The sequence below is a fragment of the Syngnathoides biaculeatus genome, chromosome 19 (genome assembly GCF_019802595.1).
Source record: "Syngnathoides biaculeatus isolate LvHL_M chromosome 19, ASM1980259v1, whole genome shotgun sequence".
Taxonomy (NCBI): domain Eukaryota; kingdom Metazoa; phylum Chordata; class Actinopteri; order Syngnathiformes; family Syngnathidae; genus Syngnathoides; species Syngnathoides biaculeatus.
The window spans coordinates 13,530,241-13,552,173 of NC_084658.1; the positions used below are offsets into that span (position 1 = coordinate 13,530,241).

Below are 21,933 nucleotides of genomic sequence, written 5' to 3' on the forward strand. Positions count from 1 at the left end.
TTGTCCGTGCGTTTGGTTGTGTGTTTCGCCTCACCTCGGTGCCGTGACGCTCGTCCTCACAGGGCATCTCCTCAAACGTGTCCAGCGTGGCGTGCATGTAACTGCGCACAGCCGTCATTTGTCGTCACATTTTTTTTTCATCTCCAAAACTTGTAAAATAAATACAAATATTTATTGTAGATGGCGAGTTTCTTTCAGGTTGTCCTGCTACGGGTCGCCACATCTTTGTTTAGCACAGTTTTCCCACCGGAGGCCCTAGCGGGATCCGAACTCGCAACCCCTGGTTTGGCAAACCAACACTCTGACCACTGAGCTCTACACAGAACCAGACTGATAAGACAATACGACGAGATCCAATTGGCTACGTGGCAGCCATGTTGAGAGAGCGAGGGGGAGTGGCCTGGAAGCATTTTTTTTTTTTTTAGCGTGAGGAATACCGTCCTTGGGTTCTCGAATGTTAACATTTTATCGACAAGCCGTTCGCCTTTGGCAACAGAGTTGGAACCGGGAAGCGCACGAATTCCTCACGGCTTATGATGCGGTACCGGTACTGTATAACGGATACGGCTACGAGCCTGTTCCGCAATTATTTTCCATTATTTGCGACGATTGGTCACCTATGAGCAAGGCGGTTGTGTTTTTTTTTTGCAAAATATGTGATAGCTGCAGTAAAATACCACAAAGATAAAACACCAAACAAATGAAAATAAACTTATTGTTCGCTGTAGAAACAATCACGGAGGGGATTTTACCTCAAGTTAGTGAGCGCCAGAGGCTTCTCTCGGAAGGTCTCCAGGCGGGATCCCAGAGGGATGTAATCCTTCCCGTCCTGACAATGCATATCAAACCCATTTTTGTTTCATAATTTGACATATTTTCTCAAGACGAGTCCCACCTGCATTTTGTATTCCAAAAAAAAAAAATGCACAATTCGAACATTTATTATTTATCTGTACATTAAGGGCCTACTACTAAATCTCTGTATGTATTTTGACATTTAATTATTAAGAAAAAAAAGTTTACTAAAGTAGAAATGAGACTGAAATAAAAAATATGATCAAATGTATTTCGACATTTATTTCCAAAAAAAAAAAAAATGTGCAGACTAAAGTAGAAATGATGCGAGGATGTGTTTTGGACCGACCTGCCGCACCGTGGACTGAAGCAGGTCTCCCAGGATGTCCACCAGGTCGGAGAAGGAGGGTCTCCCGGTGGGCTCGGCCTCCCAGCAGGCCAGCATGGTCCGGTAACTGGACGCCGTGCGCGTGCGCGTGCACAAACGAACAAACAAAATGAACGGCGTTAACTCCTGCCGCAACAATCGAGAGCGACTCCCACGCGGCCGCCTCACATCTCGGGCGTGCCGTACTCCGGCGGTCTCATCCTGGTTCCGGCCTTCAGTCTGCGGCAGAACTCCTCGTCGACGTGGATGCCGGGATACGGCGCCGCCCCTGGAGTACACGTGTGGAACTGCGTCATCCATTGCACCGTGGGAAGTTTTTGTATGATTTTTTTTTTTTTTTTTGGGCGTGGTGGGAGTGAGTAATCGATCGCAGGAATCTGCCATTTTGTTTTTTTGTGTCCTACAGTACAGTGGTGGTGTAGAGCCGTCATTTTTTTAAAAATTATTATGAAAAAAATAATCTTATCTGCCCTGCAACTGACTGGCGACCAGCTCAGGGCGTCGTCCGCCTTTCGCCTGAAGCTAGCTGGGGTGGGCTCCAGCTTTCCCCCAACCCTTGTGAGGATAAGCGGCTTATGAGAATTAAGATTTATTTTTTCCTGGTGAAAAACTACTACGAAATAAATTTGCTGTGCTTACCAGAAAAATTAAAGCCAGTTGGTTTTTTTTTTTTTTTTTTAAATGGTGTTGCAAAAATAAAAAAAAGTTATGGAAATAAATTAAATACTTCCACATTTTTTAATTTGAAAAAAAAAAAAAAAACTACTGTGATAATAAAGTGCATTTGATGGGAAAAAAAATTGAATCATGTGAGAATAATTTGGGATTTCCGAGGGTAATAAAATGGCATATTTCTGACAAAAATAAAGGTATTTCTGTGAAAAATGGCTGGCAATATTTTTTTGGGAGGGGGTCGCATGTTTCTTTATCTCAAAGGTATATCTAACATCCCGACATTACAATATGTATTGTATTGCCTTCAAAGTGTGTTGGCGGTGGAAAATGTATCAATTTTTTATGATTTTTTTGTCACGGTTTTCCAGCGACGGCGTCGGCCTCACCCAAGGAGAAAATCTCCCACAGCAGGACGCCGAAGGCCCAAACGTCGCTGTGAGTGGTGAACACCTTGTCGAAGATGGACTCCGGGGACATCCACTTGAGAGGGAGGCGAGCCTGCCGACCAATCGCAACGTCGCAAAAGTAAGACTTCACCCTATCTAATATTACTCACATATACAGGAATGGAGAAATTGGTATTATCGCTGCAAAGGAGTGGGATTTTCTCCAAAAACGTGTACTTACGTCTCCCTTTCGCACGTAGTCGGGGTCCTTGTAGATGTCTCGGGCCAGGCCAAAGTCGCAGATCTTCACCACTTTGTTGTCGGACAGCAAAACGTTACGGGCCGCAAGGTCTCGGTGGATGCACTAAAGAGGGTACCGCCCGTTATTAAAAAAAAAAGCAACTGTCGGGTGTTGTGTACTAAATCGGACCTTGCGGGACGCCAGGAAGTCCATCCCTCGCGCCACCTGGAAGCTGAAGGAGACCAGATCCTCCAGGAACAACGGAGCGCTTGAATCTGATACGTCACCTGTCAAGAATTTCAAAGTGGAATCTTCTCACAGATGTACAGGAAATACCGATAGGAGTACAAGTGGTAATATTAATAATAATAATAATAATCTCTTGGTTTCAATCACCTCCTGACTTGGTGACATCATACATCACTGTCTGACAGACAAAAGTCGTCTCTCCTGATTTTCTTTGGGCCACCTGGATGGAGTGGAAAAAAAAAAAAGATGAAAAACAAGTTAAAAAAAATATTGAAATTAAAAAATAAAGAAATTCAAAATCAAGCCTATTTTTAATTGAAGTTCAAATTGCAGTTAAAATTAAAAATCAAAGAATAACATGACGTTGAATTTAAATTAAGATGAGGAAAAAATAAAAACAGAAAAATTCATGGTCAATTCAAAAGACAAAAGGGAAAAATTGAAATTAATTGATTACATTTTAAAGTTATAATGAATTGTAACTCAAAATGGAAGTACCGTAATTCCCGGCCAACAAGCTGCGACTTTTTTTCCCACAGCCGCCCCGCGTTAGTGTTCGCACCATCGCGCTATCGTTAGCACCGCCACGTTAGCGCCACCGTGTTACCGTTAGCACCGCCGCTTTCGCTTTAACAGTGCCGCATTAGCACCGCTGTGTTAGCATTAGCGTTATACTCTGTGTACTGAAGTTTATCATTTTTACTTGTATTTTTTCCCCTCCGATCTATTCCATGAAATGTTGGCACATTAAATAAAAATAAGGTAAATGCATTTCTGCTTCAATTATTTTTTTCATGACACACAGTTTCTTTCTTTTTTTTTTAAAGAAGAACATTTGGGCTTTGGGGGGGGGGGGGGTCTGCGGTCTCCCCGGTCCCGTTCCTGCGTTGTCATGAGAAACTGACATTTAAGCTCGGTGAGTTGTGAGAGGAGGTATAAGGAAGTCAAGGTGGGGCCCCACGGAGAAGATAAGGTCTTCGTCACGACCTCAAAACAACTTTGCAGAAGTGACATTTATTTTATTTTTTTTTTTTGCTTACGTGCGTGTGAAATGATTTTGCTCTTTTCTGTCCTGAGAAAAAACGTGCCCGATAGCATCTTTGACCGTTCGACTGCGTGCGCTCGCTCACCCCAAACACCTCGCGTTTGCTCTTCAGGAAGATGGAAAGGTTTCCATGGCGACAGTACTCCACGATGACCATGAGAGGCCCTGCGATGGACACACACACACACGCACACACAAATATCAACTCCAATCTCATTCAAATCACAATTTTTAACCCCAACTCAAAATGCAACAATCCTAATCCCGACAACAAGTTGTATCTGAACCTAACCCTGATTTGAACTCCAATTGTAAACCCTAATCCCAATCTGAATCTCAACCCAAACCACAGTACTAACCCTAACTCCAGTTTGAACTCAAAGCAGAACCTGAATCCTAACAATGATCCAATTCCAAAATGAACCCAAACCTGGATCCAAACCCCGACCCTCAGTTGAAATCCAAAATCTGAACGCTGACCCTAATCAGAAATTGAAACGTGGCCCTAATCCCAACCCCGACCCTTCTCCGGCGTGCAACCCGTGTTCGCCCGCGGACCTCCCGGCTCGGTGCAAGCCCCGAGTAGGTTGACGACGTTGAGGTGGTGTCCGATGTAGTTGAGGATCTTCAGTTCGGTCATTAGGGCTTTGTGTTCGCTGACTGTGGCGCCCTCTGGTGGATGAAATGTGGAAATAAATTACCTTGAAAACACAGGAACAACTTTCAGGACATGTTTAGTACCTTTCAGCATCTTAACAGCCACCGTCCTGCATCTTGACGCGCTGTCGATCCCAAACGCCGACGCCTGGACCACCTTCCCGAATGCTCCGCGGCCTAAATTCTTGCCTGGGTGGGACAAGATCCGTAGACCAGCAAATATGTGTCCCAGTCTCTTGTGATTGTGCCACAGCACAAGTAAACAATACCGGGCTAATTCTGGAACTTGATCAGTTTAAATCAAACATAGAAATGGAAAATAAAGATACCTTAACCATAACCCTAAACCTCCACCGCCCGGATTCCGGCCCTGGGTGGGACATGACACTTATTCTCGCCCATCCTGATAAGACCAGACTCCGAAGTTCATCAGGAGAACATGTGACTGAACACCGCCCTCGTGGCTGATTAGTGTCAGTAAACACCTTACCGCTGTGCTCTTAATTATCCGGCCCAAGACAATACGCTGTGATTAATGGAACACGAGTCCCTCCCTACGATCGCTAGATAAGAGCTATGAGAAAGTCCGAGCACGCTTGATGCCGTCTTAATACATCCTCTGCTTACATTCCTGGAATCCCTTCCAGGACATAACAAGAAAAATCGGACTTTTTTTTTTTTTTTCTTTTTCTTCCCACGTTCAATTGAAAACGTACCTAATTTGAGACGCTCCCTCGGGAACTCCCACCGGCGGGGATCGTACTGGAGCCGCTCGCACTGCTCCTCGACGGGGCCGTCTCCGGAGTCCAGGATGATCGACAGGTACTCGGCTTTGCCCCGGGAACCGTCGGGCTGCAGGAGGCGGATTGCACGCAAATCAAGACAGTCTCCGGGCTACGGTTCCACCACGGGTCCCCCCCCCACACACACACTCCACTCCACTTCTCTTCTCCTCACCTGCCGTAATTTTCGGATGAGCAGCGTCAGGAGAAGCCAGAGGAAGGTCGCCACCATGCACGTGCACGCCAGAGTCGGAATCTCCATGGACGGGATTTCCGACGCGTCTGATTCAAAAGCGACTACAGCGAAACTGCATTCGGTAGAAAATACTGCGTACGTACCCTTGACCCAAATGTACGCGGAGCTCTCGGCGGACCCCCTCTGGTTGGTGGCCTGGCACGTGTACAAGCCCTGGTCCTCCACGGTGATGCGGTCGATATGGAGGGAGCCCTCCTTCGGCGACAGGGCAACACCTGCGATGATGTCACCAAAGTGAAATGTGTTTCGTATCAGATGGTGATTTATTGATGTATTCTTTTGTACCGGATCCTTCCGACAGAGCATGTCGGTTCTTGTACCACGTGACGGTCGGCGGCGGGACGCCCTCGGTGGGACAGCGCAGGGTCACCGAGCTGCTAACGTTCACCGTACAATCTGTCAAATTGTTGAGCAGCACTGGAGGCGCCAACGCTGACCAGAAAAAAAAAAAACACAAAGTCAGATTCAGGTGGACGTGTAAAGAGTTGATAAGAGCGGATGAGTGCAAACCGAATCCTGACACACTTTCCTCAACCTGAACCCGTAACCAAACTCCCTCCCTGGGTCCTGTTCAAGGGTTCTCCCGTGAAGGGAGTTGTTCTTTGACTCCATCTCCGAGTGATGTTTCCTATTTTCAAAAAAGCTCTCCAAACACGTTTGTTTTCTGACTCATTTTTGCGACCTCGTGGGGGCCCCCCTTTTTCCTGTATCGCGTTACCGAGACGGCCCTTTCAACAGAGCTCTGGAGCGCTCCCGAGCTTTCCCGGCCGCTAGGGGGCAGCGCAGCCGGGTTGTGACTACGCGCGGACACGCACTATAAATATTGACACGCACAGTATCACTTTTGAATTCAATTCCCCTAGCGTGTTGTGCCTGGCCGCTAGGGGGCAGCGCAGCCGGGTCGTAACTGCGCACAGACGCGGCACTATAAATACATACGCGCACAGTATCACTTTTGAATTCAATTCCCCTAGCGTGTTGTGCCTGGCCCGAGGGAATACAGATAGACATCGCAGTTCCTTTTCCTACTAATAGATGTGCGCCTGTACTGGACTTGATAACACCTTGAATTGTATGTACACCGCAGTATATTGTGAAGTCGCATTGTACGCGAACAACAAACGCACCTACGAGAAAACTATTTTAGACCTTGTGACACACTTTAGCGGGCCTCGTCTGATTTCGATTTCAGTTTTGTCTTACATTAGATCGAAGGAAATGGACTCCCTGGTCACCCAGTGCGTGTGTAGTGATACCCGAAGCAAGGAAGTGGACGTGTCGGGCGCTGATTGTTACAGCCAGTGGTGGTCCGCAGACATGAAGAAAAGTCACTTAAGCGAGACGACTGATTGTTGTTCCCCCGATCTTCCTCCCGGACAACAATTGATGATTGTCCGAGCGGGGGCTCGGGGCCTGACAGTGTCTGATTGGCCGATTGTTCCCGTGGCCCAGCGCGGGGGCCTATAAATGTGGCAATGTGGGAAGTGCCATTGTGTGCTCTTCCTCTAGACGAAAGCCCATTCCCACGTGAAAGAGGTGCTGAGCAAAGAGGGGTGGGGGGGGGTCGGTGGGGGCCCTCAGGAAGCCGAGGGGGACCCGATTCCCAAACAGCCGCAACGGCGTGAGAGTGGCTGTTTGTTTGTTTGCGAGGTGCGTGCACAAAGACATCAGGATGTCCAGAAATAAGGCAGCGCTAAGGAGGCCATTTTGGTTCTTCAAGGTACAGCTCGTGGGACGATTAGCTAGTAACCGTCGGGAGCTTTTTAAGGGTGCCAATCGATGGAACCAAATTCAGGAGGACAGTATTGGAAGCCCCGAAAGAATTTAAGGTGGAGGTGGGACTGCATCAGGGTTCCACTCTGAGCCCCTTCCTGTTTGCGGTAGTACTGGATAGGCTGACAGATGAGGTGAGACTGGATTCCCCTTGCACCATGATATTTGTAGATGATATTGTGATCTGCAGTGAAAGCAGGAAGCAGGTGGAGGAACAGAAAGATGGAGGCACACACTGGAAAGGAGAGGAATGAAGATTAGCCCAAGTAAAGCAGAATATATGTGCGTGAAGGTGAGGGGCGGAGAAGGAAGAGTGAGGCTCCAGGGAGAAGAGATGGCGAGGGTGGACGACTTCAAATACTTGGGGTCAACGATACAGAGCAATGGAGAGTGTGGTAAGGAAGTGAAGAAACGCGTCCAAGCAGGGTGGGAACAGCTGGCGGGAGGTGTCTGGTGTTCTATGTGACAGAAGAGTCGTAGCGGACTAGGATGAAGGGCGAGAGGAAGACCAAAGAAAAGGTTGATGGATGTTGTGAGGGAGGACATGGGGACAGTGGGTGTTAGAGAGGAAGATGCACGAGATAGGCTTAGATGGAAAAAGACGACACACGGTGGCGACCCCTAATCGGGACAAGCCGAAAGGAAAAGAAGAAGCATCGGAAGCCCCGCCAGCTAAAACAATGTAAAGCATTTTCTGACAATGAGGATGATGATACATCTCTGATTAACTCACCTGAGACCCTCACCTGCGCCACCAGGTGGGCCACGCGCCCGGTGACGCGGTGATGGGCGGCGCACAGGTACGAGCCCGAGTCCCGGGCGCTCAAGTTGCTCAGCGACAGCCGCAGGGAACGCGAGAACTCCCCCGTGGAGGGGTACCCCCGCAGGGCGGCGCCCCCGCCCCCGGCGGGGTGCAGGCGGCGCCACGACAGGGCCGAGTACAGATGCTTGTTGGCGCTGCAGGTGAGGCGCAGGTTCCCGCCTTCTCTCGGTTCATCGTCCTGGCTCACGGCGAAGCCGCCGGGAACGTCTGGTGAGATAAAAACAAAAAAATATCGCAAATGAAAAAAATGGGGTCCGTGTAGTAGTTGCGCCGTCGGAGAAAGCTCGTGAAATACGCGTGACGTCACGGCCATGAGCCGGCCGCCATTTTGGACCACCTTTTGATGTCGCCACGGCGGTCGCGGCCAACGCGGAGACGGCGAGAAAAGCTCTTTCTATTTACTTTAGCCCTTTGAAACTTCCCGTGGAAACGGCTCGAGAGTTTCCTGACGGCAGATAGTGTTTATCTTTCCCGAACACCCCGAGGCCTCCCGAAATAAAGCCGAGCTGCCAGTCCGAGGAAGTGCGCCGTGCGGGCCCGGGGGCGGAGTGGAATGATAAGAGCCCGCGGGTTCCTGTTTCGCACTCTCACACACACACAAAAGTTTACAGTGTAATTACAGGGAATAGCAACACAAACTGATTCTGTGTCAGCGGAGACAAAACATTTGATTTTGTATTTCATACAGGGTATTGTTTCATTTTAAAGCACACGGGGATGCTGTGGGTGTAAAATTCAGAGTGTGTGTCTGTTGAACTTCCTCTTGCCACGTCTGCTACACAAATTCTGCCTGGCAACAAGTGACCACGCAAGTACGCTGATTTTACGGTTTGTCATTCGTCCATCACATAATTTTAAATGAGTTATGTATATTGTTTCACACAGTGGAGAGACAAAGTGGGGGTTTGTACCTGTGACGTAGAAACGGATGTCCAGGTGGTCCGTCCCCACAGAGTTGGAGGCCACGCAACGAAACACGCCGGACACCAGAGCCCGGGCCACGGTCACAACGGCCACAGTCTGGGGGACGACACAAGCATGACGCAGCCGCATTCGTCAACAAAACCGTCGAACCTCCGTGTGACGTCCCACCTTGGGCTTGCCCTGAAGCACTTCCTCTCTGCGGGTCACACTCAAGATGGGGTTGTGTGCGGACGCGGCGGGGAGCCCCTCGCTCACGGGGGTCCACGCCGACCAGGATGTCGGAGCGGCACACCTTGAAGGAGGAAGACGAGGAGGACGACATTCAGCTGTGTTGACACAATTCAGCAGCTGTACATACTGTAAATATATTCTGTACAGTACGTGTTTGTGTTGTGACACAATGTGTCGTCATGTTGTTCCCGCCGTGTCTTGTCGTCTTCCGCAACGTCCCCACCACTTCCTGCCTTTCTGTACGTCACTTCCGCCCACGCTCTATTTACATACCGTACTTTCACGTGTGCCCTTTATTCCTACGTACGTTTGCCTTGCCACCTATCTATACAAATGTGTGCATAATTTCTGTATGTATGGGAAGGTACACAAAAATGTGCATATACTCTATGTATAATGTAGATAAAAACGTATATAGGGATAAATTTTTGTTTTTTTTCCCCCAAAAAATATGTATATATGTATCACATAAAAATGCGTATATGCGTGCAAAATGTGCATACATGTGTACAAAATACCTGGTGTGTGCATTGTGTACACAAACTATCTATCTATGCTTCCATCCACCTTTCTGTCCATCCACCTATCCATCCATCCATCCATCCACCTATCAATCTATCTATCCATCCACCTATCTATTCATCCATCCACCTTTCTATCCATCCATCCATCCATCCATCTACTGTATCCACATATCTATCTATCCATCCATCCATCTATCCACCTATCAATCTATCCATCCTCCTATCTATTCATCCATTCATCCACTCACCCATCCATCCACCTATCTATCCATCAATCCACCTTTCTATCCATCTATCCATCCACCTACCTAACCACCCACCTGTCTGTCTATCTATCTATCTATCTATCTGAGGTGTGTTCCAGCCTTTTTCCCGATTGCTCTTCCTCTCTCGTGTACATTTTGTGCGTCCCGCCCTGTGCATGACACACACACACACACACACACACACACACACACACACACACACACACACACACACACGCAGACGCACACATGCATGATTCTCTCGCTCCAAAAGGGAAAAGAAGATGGATGTGGACGTAAAGGTTTGTTAGTTACACACAAGGAGACGAGTGGACGCGCAACAATCACTCCACGGCCACTCAGTGTGTGCGAATGTGCGTGTGTGTTCACTGACTAACTACACTTTAGTGTTCCTGTCGGCAGCCCAAAATAATGCAAAACAACTCCAAAACATTTAAAAACAACAATACACAAATGTAAGCAAAGTTTAATGCAAACAACAACAACTGATACAAACAATTGAAGAACAAATATGTCTTGACAGAGTCATACAAATATTGTCATTTTTTGGGTCATACGTAAGTTAGTTGTATAAAATTATTAAATATTAGCTTCATATATTACTCATAGAACATCTTTGTACAATAGGGGCGGATCACGTTGGGGGAAAACCCGTAGCACGGGACATGCGCGCACACACACACACACACACAAACACGCGCTAACAAAAATACACACTTGCATGTCAAGTGAATGAAGGACAACCAGGGCCACACGCTTGGAAAATATGAATAAAAAAAAAAAATGAAGTGGCACACATTATGTATCATTCCTACACGTGTTTATTGTCACTACATTTTTTTGTGCGCATTTATCACAATTTTTTTTCTTGGAAAATTGACTTTTTTGTGTAACAGTATATTTAAAAAAAATGAAATATGATACTTGGAATATTGTGATATGTTCATATTTTCTTTGTAAAATGAATATTTTTTTTCATCAATACATAAAAAAAATTCTCATTAAAAATCTAAAATCGCAAATTTCTTCTTGTAGTGCAACATGTCAAATTCTGACAATGGTTCTTAAAAATTAAAAATAAAAATTACGAATACAAAGTTGCAATTTTTATCTAAAATGTCAATTCCATAACATTATTTTTTCTCTAAATTCATGGTAACAATATGACTTTTTAATTCTTTTGTGTGCTTGGCCCTAAAAGTCCTTCATGCAAATTATATTTCATGTAATGTTTCAATGCTTCCAACACAACAACAACAGGGGCTGTTAATAATAATATTAATAAAAACGACATGATGGACACGCTCTCGGCAGACTTCCTACATGGTAGGCGTTGTTCAATTTTTTTTTTTTTTTTTAATGAAACCTCGTGTCCACTCTTTCATATTTTGGCCTTCTTGCTGCAGGGAGAAAAAAAAAAAAAAAAACAGTAAAAACTCACAGCTTTTGTGGATGTGTGTGTGTGGAAGGTGGGTGGGGTGGGGTGGGGGTGGGGGGGGGTCAGGTCAGGGCTCGGGGGACACGCACCCTGTGATAGTACCACTCTAGAACACACAAAAAAAAAAAAAAAAAAAAAGCAAAGCAGCTCCGATAGGTGTGGCTGGTGGATGAATTGACGACAAGCAAATAAGAAATTAATAAATAGTGAAGCAGGCGTCCTTATATGACACACATACACATATATGTACATATATGTGTGTATAATTTCTTTATCATTTGGCTTGTGCGCTGGCGTTCCACTGCTCAGCAGTGTCGAGAGTCCACTCCAGCTCCGCAAGCGCCATTGCAGGTGGGGCGGCGGCTTCCGCTGAGGATGCGGGGGCGAGGTTGTGCGGGGCAAAGGTCAGCAGCCGTAAAACTGTTCGGGAGGTTCGGCTTTCGGGTGGGAATTTGACCTGGAATGCACTGGAACCACTAATGTGTGGCCTTCACTGGACCAGGTCTGGACGGTTCTGACTTTTTGCGATCCAGATCCGTGCAAAGACTGAACTCAAAACTTTGAAATTTAGCTGTAAATATGTTCAAGAGCGTTTCAGGTACGGCCCCAAATTCCACCCAAAAGCCGTAACGAGATGATGTTTGTGTGCACTGGTGATGGGGTGGGGGGCAGCAGCAGCGGAGTTTTGGTGGTAGGAAGGGGGGGGTGGTGTGTGTGTGTGTGTGTGTGTCGGGTGGGGTGGGGGTGGGGGTGGGGGTGGGGGGCGTCTCAAGAATAGATCAAGTCTTTCGGAAGCAGCCTTGTGCCACGTTTGAAGACGAAGGGGACAATCACGCTGCTGGGAAGCGTCTCGCGTCGGGAGAGGAAGCCAAACAACGAGAGGAAAAGCGCTCTGATTTTCGCACAGGAAGCCCAGCGCGCCTCCTGCCCGGGCCTGATAAGAAGCGCCGCGATTCCCATGGCCGGACCACCGCCGGCGGACCCTCGCTCATAAGCGGGGACCCCCGCCCGAAAGAGAGGAGCTCCTGGGCCCGGCGGACCCGGCCCGGCCCGTCGCGCCCGCCGGGCCTCCTCCGGCGCGGCGTCGAGCTCGCGGTGCGGCCGGGCTGCGGAGGACAAGTGAGGCCCAGTCAGGATGCTGCCACAGCAAACACACTCAGCACAAGTCAAGCACAAGTCACGGACAGTACACCTTCGCACCTGACGACGGGGCGTCGCTACGTGGCGAGGGCCCGCCCGCGGTCGTTCTGTGCAAGGGCGTAGCAATCGTAAAAAAACAAAACAAACAAAAATACCCGCCAAATGTGCTTCAAACACTATAAAAAAAAAAAAGAAAAATCAATAAAAGTTTTGGTTGGGCGGTGGCTCACTATTTGCCAAGTCCCTAGGTTTGAACGACTTTGGTAACGACAGTGTTCGTTCAAATTGATAAAACAAAATGCGTGGTGGGTGGGTCAGCTGGTCGGGCCACGCGCAGTCAGTTATTACCGGGTTTGGTCGGGGGTGTTCGAGTACCGATTTTCGTTTGATAACAGAAGCAAAAATAAAATCTCGAAATTCGAGAGCGGGGACGTTCGAGAACCGAGGCTGTACTGCATCTTTAAGTGGATAACTCGAGCAAGCTAGCTTAATGCTAACAATGCAAACTCGCATCGGTGTCAGTGATAACTCTTTACAGTTATTTGAACACAAACGGTAGCGCAAAACATATAGCCCGCCCCCCCCCCAAAAAAAAATCAAATAATACTCCCAGGGAGGTATTCTTAATCCTGTACAAAAAAACCGACAAATATTACAGTATACAGTACAGTAAATACTCAATTCTCGAACATAACCCGGAAATAACTGAACGCGCGCGGCCCGACCAGCTGACCCACGACAAGTGTTGTTATCGTGTATAACAGAGCCTCAGACATGGGAAATATCAATTCAGTTTTCGAACAAATCGGCTCTCGAACCGGCTTCTAGAACAGATTGCGGTCAAGAACCGAGGCTATACTGTATCTTTAAGTGGATAATTCTAGCAAGCGAGCTTAATGCTAACAATACAAACTAGCATCAATGTCAGTTATAAATCTACTCTTTATAGTTATTTGAACACAAACGGTAGCGCAACACATATAGCCACCCCCTCCCAAAAAAAAATCGTATAATAGAGGCAAGTATTCTTAATCCTCCACAAAAAAACGGTTCTCGACGGCCCCGTTCTCGAACAAAACAGTTCTCTAATGAAAATTTCGAGATTGTTTTGCTTCTTTTTTCGAACGAAAATCAGTACTCGAACACCTGCGACAAAACCCGGAAATAACATTTTCGTGCGCCCCGACCAGGTGACCCACGAGGCGCATTGTTATTGTCTATAAGGCAACCTCCGTATGCAGACGTGGGAAATATCGATTAGTTTTTCGAAGAAATCGGTTCTCGAACCGCCTTTGTGTTCGAGAACCGAGGTTGTACTGCCACCTGTTGGCCAGGTAGCGCACAACCACGTCTACGTATAGCGTCTGCAGTCTACCTGAGGAACTTCCGGAAATAACTGTCAGACGCCGCGCGGCGTTCAAGCACATCTCGGAAATAACGGCGCCAGGGGCGCGCCGGGCGGGGGTCAAAGTTTGAGCAGGCCGCTGATGTCACGGGCGTCCCGGCTCTCAGGTAACACTTAACCTCTGCTTCTCGCGAGCGAGCTACACAATACGTCTTTGACCCCCGGAGAAGCACTCCGTCAACGCTCTTGCCAAGTGTGTGTGTGTCAGATAGAACAAAAAAAAAAAAAGCATCGGAGGATGTGGCGTGCAATCACAACAATAAACACGCCTCTCGCCCTGCGTCCTGCGCAGGAAATTCATTAAATCATCCGCGTTTGATTTGGGAGGCAACAAAATCGTGCCGGAGAGCACGGAACTGCCCTCCATTCAAGTGTGTGTGTGTGTGTGTGTGTGTGTGTGTGTTTGCAGTTTTCCTCCCACTCTCCTTTCAAGTCTCAGATGCGCTGTGTGTCTGTGAATGCACCATACACACACATATATGGACACACACACACGAACATGCACGCTTTGCATGAAACGTACGGAGGAGAGAGACACACACACACACACACACACGGACAAAAAGAGTGAGGAAAAAGTTGCACACAGTGAAACACACACTTGCACACACAATCGCACAAAGTGCACGTTTTGACACATTCACACACACATGAAAGACCCCCAAAGGCATCTGTTCTGGTTACAAGACGGAAATCGCGTCTGGACACACGCTGAAATAGACAAAACATGTCTCGTTTACACAATCGCGCACACACACGCATGCACGACAACAACAACACAATCGACGGGTCACTTTTGTTTTTACTGTACTGTGGTGTTGCGGTGCTGAATGTGGATGTGCTGGAGATGCGGTTAAAGGTCATGGGGGGCGGGGGCGACGGGCTGTATTACAAATCCACTTGATTACGGTGGAAACAATTAAAATGGGGTCAGAGATGGACAATTGTGTGTGTGTGTGTGTGTGGGGGGGGCGTTTTGTAGGGAACAAAGTCTCAGAAGTCACGGTCACTATAAATCAGGGGTGTCAAATTCATTTTTCTAGTGGGCCGCGTTGTTGTTCCGGTTTCCCTCAGAGGAACCGTTACAACTGCGGAACAAAAATATTATCATATATCATCTTGTCGTATTTACGTCATCAATTTATGAACTAGTTTTGGAATCTTTGGAATTTTCAACTATTCACACAAAAATGCTCGTAATATCTCAACATTATCATTTATGATATATGACAATTTGGAATTTTGGGAAAGATTTTTACAAGAATCGTGCAAATTGAAATTGGCCACATAAAATCATGTGGTGGGCCAGATCTGGCCCCCGGGGCCTTGAGTTTGAAACCGGTGCTATAAATGAACAACTGTTATAAATCAGCAAAAATTGGCAAAAGCCGAGAATATGATCTTATCCAAAGTTTATATTGGTGAACTTCAACGCCATGGAGTCTGGAGTATAATCATCATCATGAGAAAATGTATCTGCCTTAAATGTCAAAATATGCACACATGAAATGTCAGCGTGAGGAAAACAAAACACCTAAAAAGTCACAGGGAGTGTGGGAGTAAAATAATAATTTAAAAAAGTGTCTTCAATAGTACAAAACAAAAAAAAAAAACACCTTGAGAGAAAAAAAAATTAAAGTCAAACTCAGTGTGGGATTTGAAAAACATAAGCTTGAAAAATGGCTGCAAAAAAAAAAAAATCAAAAGGCAGTTTAGAATAAAAAAATGTGTATGTATCTTAAAATTAAAATATAAATAAAAGTCATTGCAAAAAAAAAATTCACTTTAAAAGTCACAGTTTACGCAAAAAAACGAAAGACCGCAATAGTCATTGTAAAAATAATCTACTTTAAAAGTTATGAAGGCACTTTGGGATTTAAAAACAACAACAAAAAAATGCACAAGAACACAGATGTCAAACTCAAGGCCCGGGGCCAGATCCGGCCCGCCACGTGATTTTAAGTGGCCCGCAAAGTGTGAATTTCCATGATTCTTGTAAATATCTGTACCAAAATTTTAAATTGTCATATAACGTAAATAATAAAGCTGACATATTGCAAGTATTTTTATGTTACCAAACATGAATAGTTTGAAAAACACATTAGCCTTGATTCTCGATTACAAAACCAGTTCGTAAATTGATGATGTAAATCTGACGAGATGATTCAATATTTTTGCTCCGCGGTCATAACGGCCCTCAACGATGCGGCCCGTGAGAAAAATGAGTTTGACACCCCTGCACAAGAAAGTCTAGTCACGGCAAAAAATAAAATAAAATAAGTCAGGATAGGGTTAAAAAAAAAAAAAAAAAGAGAAAGTAAAAAGGTCAGCATAGGGGGTGGGGGGAGGGGCTTAAAAGTCCAAAAGTCCAATTTGGCTGAGGTGTGACGATAACCATTGAACGCCTGGCAACTATTAGATGTACTTACAGGCCTTTGGACGGGCAGGGGTGCCACAGCCAGTGGACGTGCGGCGGGGGCACGGCGTGGGACGTACAGTGCAGAGATTGTCGGCTCCCCCGGGGCACGGCGCCCGCGTCCTGCCACGACGAAACCGCCTTCTCGCCTATCTGGGGACTCACTGGCACACGCGAGCGCGATACGGCGGTTACGGCTCGAAAACCATCCGGACGAAGGCGGCGTCGCGCTTACCGTTAACCACGAGTATTAGCGTGAGGTTCTGGTAGAGTCCGTGCTCCTGGATGCGTACTCGCACGGTGTATTCCCCCGCGTCCTCCTCGGCCACGTCGCGTATGACCAGCGAATGGCCGTCCATGCGGTACCGGGAGCACTGCTCCGCCGCCACCGTGCCGTCCTTCAACCTGGTACCGACCCACACGAGTGTGATCTTGCATTAGCATTATTTTGTTTTTGGTCGCTTTTTCCCCGTCATCGCCGACATCTTACCAGATGACTTCGGGCGCCGGGAACGCTCGGAGCTTGGGCGAAATCCGATACGATTTCTGCCCCACTTGAGCCTCCATTAGGGACCCTCGTCTGGGCTTCAGTCGGATGAATGGCCGATCTGACGACGCGCCATACGCGGTAAGAATCGGGAACGTGCGACGACGGCGCGGCGGCGGCTGGACTTACTCACCGTAGACGGTAACGGTGACCTTCTGGTGTTTGGTTTTGTTCCCGCTGCTGACTCGGCAGGTGTAGAGGCCGCGGTCGGAGCGCCGCAGCTCGGGGATGGTCAGGACGCTGTAGAACAGCATGTGGGTCCGGTGCTTCAGCAGCCGCTTGGACGTGGAGCCGCTGTTGCTCGTCTGCGCGGAGAAGACCAACGTCAAAAACGCCGGCCGGGAACGTCCCAGGCCACCGGCCCACTTTCTACCGCTTTCGGAATTCCGCCTTAACGACAGACTTCCTGGTCAATTTCAGCGACGGGTCCTCTAGACCAGGGGTGTCAAACTTTTTTGTCGTGGGCCACATTTTACTTACGGGCCGTTATGACTGTGAAACCATAAACATCATATTGACATATGAAATTTATGAACTCATTTTGGAATCAAAAATTGTGACTAATGGGGTTTTCCCAACTATTGTTGTTTGGTAACACAAACAAATGCTTGTAATACCTCAATGGTATCATTTGTGATATGAAAATTTGAAATTTGGGTACAGATTTGAAGAAAAATCATGAAAGTTGATACATATGATTTGAAATCATGCGGTGGGGCGGATCTGGCCCCCGGGCCTTGAGTTTGACATCTGTGCTCTAGATTTTCTACCCTACGTCCACTCGATTTGGTGTTATTGGCAAAGTTGGTGTCTAATTCCCACCCCCCCCTCAACGTCAAACTTCAGCACGCCGCTGAAGTTATGAAATATTATTATGACTGTGCGGGCTATAATTCTACCTTTCCCGGGTAGTCCCACGAGAAGTTGACCCTGGTGTTCAGTTCTCCGGTGGCGGTGCAGTTGAGCACCAGCCGCTCCCCCCTCAGGGCCTGCACGGGACCGCTGCTGTTCAGATACACGTCCAAGATGCTATTCACTGGGACGGGGCACACAAGGAAGGATAATGAGAATAAGAATTAAAAAGCAAAAAAAAAAAACGGCGCCCTCGCGGACTCCGCAGACCTGGCCTGTGGACGATGTAAATGCGCGACTTGTGCGCGACGCCGTCGACCAACGTCTGGCAGAAGAAGAGGCCGATGTAGTAGAAGGTGGGCGTGCGGATGGTGAAGCCCCGCCGGCTGCTCCACATGATGTTCTTCTGGTCGGGACTCAGGCTGTGGTCGGGGAACTGCGTGAGAAAAAAAAAAAAAAAAAAAACTACCGTAATTCCGGGCCGACAGAGCCTCACCGAGTACATTTGTAAAGGAAATACCATTTGGTACATAGATACGCCGCAGCTGTGTAAAAGCCGCAAGTGTCCACATTGAAACACGAGATATTTACAAAGACAGGCGGTAGACAGAAAGAGTTTAACGCTAGCAGGGTGCTAACGCCAGTGCTAACGCTAGCGCCACGCTAACGCTAACAGGGCCGGTTAAAATAAAACTTACGGTAAATATCACTGAGACACGCCAGTAATACAGCAGCAGCACGCTAGTCACTTCCTCGGCACATATATTCCACCGGTCTCATTCTTACCTTTTCCGATTGCAAAAAAAAAAAAAAAAAAGCACAAATTAGCCGCATCACCCCATAAACCGCAGCATTGAAAGACTGTGGAAAAAAAAGTCGTGGCTTGTAGGCTGGAAATTAAATTGTTTTTCCCCCCAAAAGTGTGTCTAAATTGTCCGTAGGTGTGATTGTGAGGGAATGCTTGTTTGTCCAGATGTGGTCTGCGATTGGCTGAGGACCCGTCCGGGGTGCCGCCGCAGCCCAAAGTGACCTGCGATTGGCTCCAGCTGACCCGTGGCGTCTTATCATTAAAATAAGCGCCAGAGCAAATATTAGGTAGCTATGATCACCCCCCCCCCCCAAAAAAAAAAAGCATTTTCCAGTCTTTTCATTGGCTGCGATGTCATTCAGGGTCAGGGCTGACTTCACAGCGCCCCCTATGACTTTGGCCGCACGTTTCCCAGCCCTTCAAATGGATTTCCGAAGTGCACACAGAATGACCCGCGGTATTTTTGGACTCCAATTTCCGGTCACGCTACAATTCCTGAGAGGAAAAACTCACACCCAGATTGCTGATGAATCCTGGTGGGCTCTCGCTTCTTGTCATCTTGCCTAAAACCCTTGCGTAACCTTGTTGTGTTCTCGGAGGCAGTCGCGAGGAAACGGTCGCCGAAAGCCTCCCGCCCTCTCTCGGGGGAACAGGTAGGAGCAAGGTGACCCTTTTTCCCGGCGCCACCTTTGCCGCTCCTACCTAACGCGGCCCGCCGAGGGCGGGTACGAGGGGGGCTCGGGAGGGCGGCCGAGACGCTCGAGGAATCAGGACATGGGAAACGTGACTGCGGGCCCATCTCCTCACATCCTGTTACTAGAGGATATGAGGACGGTTTTTCGACCGGGGGGCTGGGTCACTTTCACAGCCTTAGCGCGAAGCGGTCGGGTAAGGGGTGGGGGGACCCTCGGGTATTGTTGTATCGAAAAAAGAAAAAAAAAAAAAAAACCTTCCAGGAAAAAAACACTCCAGAGGCCTGTGACAGTCAGTGGATGAAGGGAAGGATGGGGGCTATTTTTAGCTGGCGATTCCCTTTGCGCTTGTGAGCGTTTCGGAGGCGGACAAATACTTTCTGTACTGTACAGAATGTCTTCGGACGCCGCACGTAGGACTCCGTCGCTGTTTGGCGCTTTTAGTTTCCGGAAAGGACTTGTGCTGATTGGCTAAAATGCCACTTGGGGGGGAAAAAGCGTCACCTGTTACCCCGCAAGCTCCCCAATATGCAAATACAGTGGCTCGGCTGGTAAAGCGTTGGCCTCACAGTTCTGAGGACCCGGGTTCAATCCCGGCCCTGCCTGTGCGGAGTTTGCATGTTCTTCCGCGCCTGCATGGGTTTTCTCCGGGTGGGCACTCCGGTTTCCTCCCACTTCCCAAAAACATGCAACATTAATAGGCCACTCTAAATTGCCCCTAGGTGTGATTGTGATTGGGATTGTGACTGTTTGTCTCAATGTGCCCTGCGATTGGCTGGCGACCAGTTCAAGGTGTACCCCGGCGCTCCCCGCAACCCTCGTGAGGATAAGCAGCAAATAAAATGGATGGATGGATGTCCCAATATCGCTGTAGTCTTCCTTCAATCTATTTCAAATTATTATTAGTAAATTATTATCAAATTATCTAGTCCAAAAGTCTGACCATCTATCGGTGTGAGTGGAGATGTTTTTTTTTTTTTTACTTTACATTGTATTAAAATTATCATACCAGAATTTCATCAAACGGCTTATTGGTGGAATGGATTTTTTTTCTTTAAACTGCATTTTGTACTTTTTACGTTAAAAAAATACATTAAAGTCGTGTGGATGGACATTTAACAGTAGACCACACTAAATAAAAAAATTGCAAACTTTTTTTCTTCTAGCACCTCTTAAATTTTTAAAAACATTTTTACATCACATAAATAACTAAAAAAGTATTATTTATTTGTATTACAAAATATTTTTATTGCAATTACTGTCATGTTTTTTTTTTAAGTAGTAAGTCACTTCACCAAATCACTTTTTTAAAAATACCACTGCATGAACAGATTTTGTTTTAACCTTACATTGAATAAAAAAAAGCACTGACAGTTGAGATAAAAAAGAAATAAATAAATATAATATAAATAGATAATAATAATAATAATAGATAATAAAAAATAGAAGCTAAATAAAATAGCAAAATAAATAACATGTTGACATGACATACAAGAGGTTTTGGAATTTTCATGAAATACAAAATGGAAAAAATGCATCAAAAACTAAAAATACATGTGAATTATTGTTTTGGGGCTGGGGGGGAGGATGAATAATATAATTTCCGGTTGTGTAAAAACCACCAGAGAAAAACCTCCGGATGCTGAAATCATGTCAAGTTTGAGGAAACTATTCTTAGAAATATTCCCCGAGCGCCTATGAGCAGTCACGAACGCGTCATTTGAGCAATATTATTATGAGCGTGCGTGTATTTTTAACTCGCATTCCTGCGACACGATTCCCACTCAAATTGAGCAACGGCCCCCTCGAAGTGGAGCGCAATTGCCTTATTTCAGATCTTCCCCACTTTGCTGATTTGCATTTTTGGTTCGCGCGAGCCTTCCGCTTTCTTTTTCGTCATCCCGACTTTTTGAACGTTTGTGAGCTAATTGTGACTCATCGCTAGCGAACGGGGTCGGCTAACGGAGCGAAACTGGCGGCTATTTCGGTGCAGCCCGTCACCGTGTGACCTTTTGTTTATTCATTTACTGTAAATATGAGCTTTCCCTGAATTTTGCTTGTTTGACAAATTCTCCCCGGTTTAGTCATCCGACAGTCGACACGCCGACCAGCGTCGTTTCGAGACAATGGCGCGCACTTTGGGAGGCCGACGCGCGCTACTTGGGCTTCCTCCTGCCAGCTGTTTTAAGCATCACGGGCGAAAAAAAAAAAAGTTGCCGGTCTGGAGTGCTACCGTGCGTGAGGCTGTGGGAAGTGGCGCTGGCTAGGGGCCAGCGGGCCACTCTGGACCCAACGTCCTGTCTCCAGCCGGGCCCAAAACAAAAAAAGATCGGAAAAAGCTTGTTAAGAAGTCAAATAAGTCACCTCGGATGAGCATTTTCGACATTTTCGACGCTGTTTGACTCACTTTATGTACGTCAAAGAAACTTTTCGGACGCGGCTTCTTGAGACATTTTTGGGGGTCCACACATGATAGACAAATTTCATGACGTAAAGTGAAAGTGCCTTCATGGGCTGCATTTTTAAAAGCAAAAAACAAACAAAACAAAAACCTTCCGATATCTTTAACCTACGATTGATGTTTTTGGAGTGTGCAGCAGCCCTAAAATGGCTGCCTCAA

The 21,933-nt window shown here is 47.0% G+C and overlaps 1 protein-coding gene across 4 annotated transcripts in view; it reads right to left on the reverse strand.

Annotated features, from left to right (window-relative positions):
• The window catches only part of flt1 (fms related receptor tyrosine kinase 1), a 28,788-nt gene that overhangs the window by 2,186 nt on the left and 4,669 nt on the right, over positions 1 to 21,933 (reverse strand). Inside the window, exons 5-28 of one of the 4 annotated variants that reach the window (XM_061805096.1) lie at positions 18,084 to 18,249; positions 17,861 to 17,997; positions 17,095 to 17,266; positions 16,905 to 17,022; positions 16,650 to 16,819; positions 16,428 to 16,578; positions 9,163 to 9,286; positions 8,982 to 9,090; positions 7,981 to 8,277; positions 5,760 to 5,906; positions 5,558 to 5,689; positions 5,394 to 5,515; positions 5,153 to 5,288; positions 4,521 to 4,625; positions 4,338 to 4,451; positions 3,865 to 3,944; positions 2,882 to 2,954; positions 2,675 to 2,772; positions 2,486 to 2,608; positions 2,245 to 2,356; positions 1,352 to 1,451; positions 1,145 to 1,250; positions 753 to 829; positions 35 to 101 (exon numbers count right to left, since the gene is read on the reverse strand). In XM_061805096.1, the coding sequence (XP_061661080.1) occupies positions 35 to 101; positions 753 to 829; positions 1,145 to 1,250; positions 1,352 to 1,451; positions 2,245 to 2,356; positions 2,486 to 2,608; positions 2,675 to 2,772; positions 2,882 to 2,954; positions 3,865 to 3,944; positions 4,338 to 4,451; positions 4,521 to 4,625; positions 5,153 to 5,288; positions 5,394 to 5,515; positions 5,558 to 5,689; positions 5,760 to 5,906; positions 7,981 to 8,277; positions 8,982 to 9,090; positions 9,163 to 9,286; positions 16,428 to 16,578; positions 16,650 to 16,819; positions 16,905 to 17,022; positions 17,095 to 17,266; positions 17,861 to 17,997; positions 18,084 to 18,249 (3,036 nt within the window). Of the gene's footprint in view, positions 1 to 34; positions 150 to 752; positions 830 to 1,144; positions 1,251 to 1,351; positions 1,452 to 2,244; positions 2,357 to 2,485; positions 2,609 to 2,674; positions 2,773 to 2,881; positions 2,955 to 3,864; positions 3,945 to 4,337; positions 4,452 to 4,520; positions 4,626 to 5,152; positions 5,289 to 5,393; positions 5,516 to 5,557; positions 5,690 to 5,759; positions 5,907 to 7,980; positions 8,278 to 8,981; positions 9,091 to 9,162; positions 9,287 to 16,427; positions 16,579 to 16,649; positions 16,820 to 16,904; positions 17,023 to 17,094; positions 17,267 to 17,860; positions 17,998 to 18,083; positions 18,250 to 21,933 lie in introns of those variants that run through there. The other 3 variants (XM_061805097.1, XM_061805098.1, XM_061805099.1) reach the window with 3 other exon arrangements.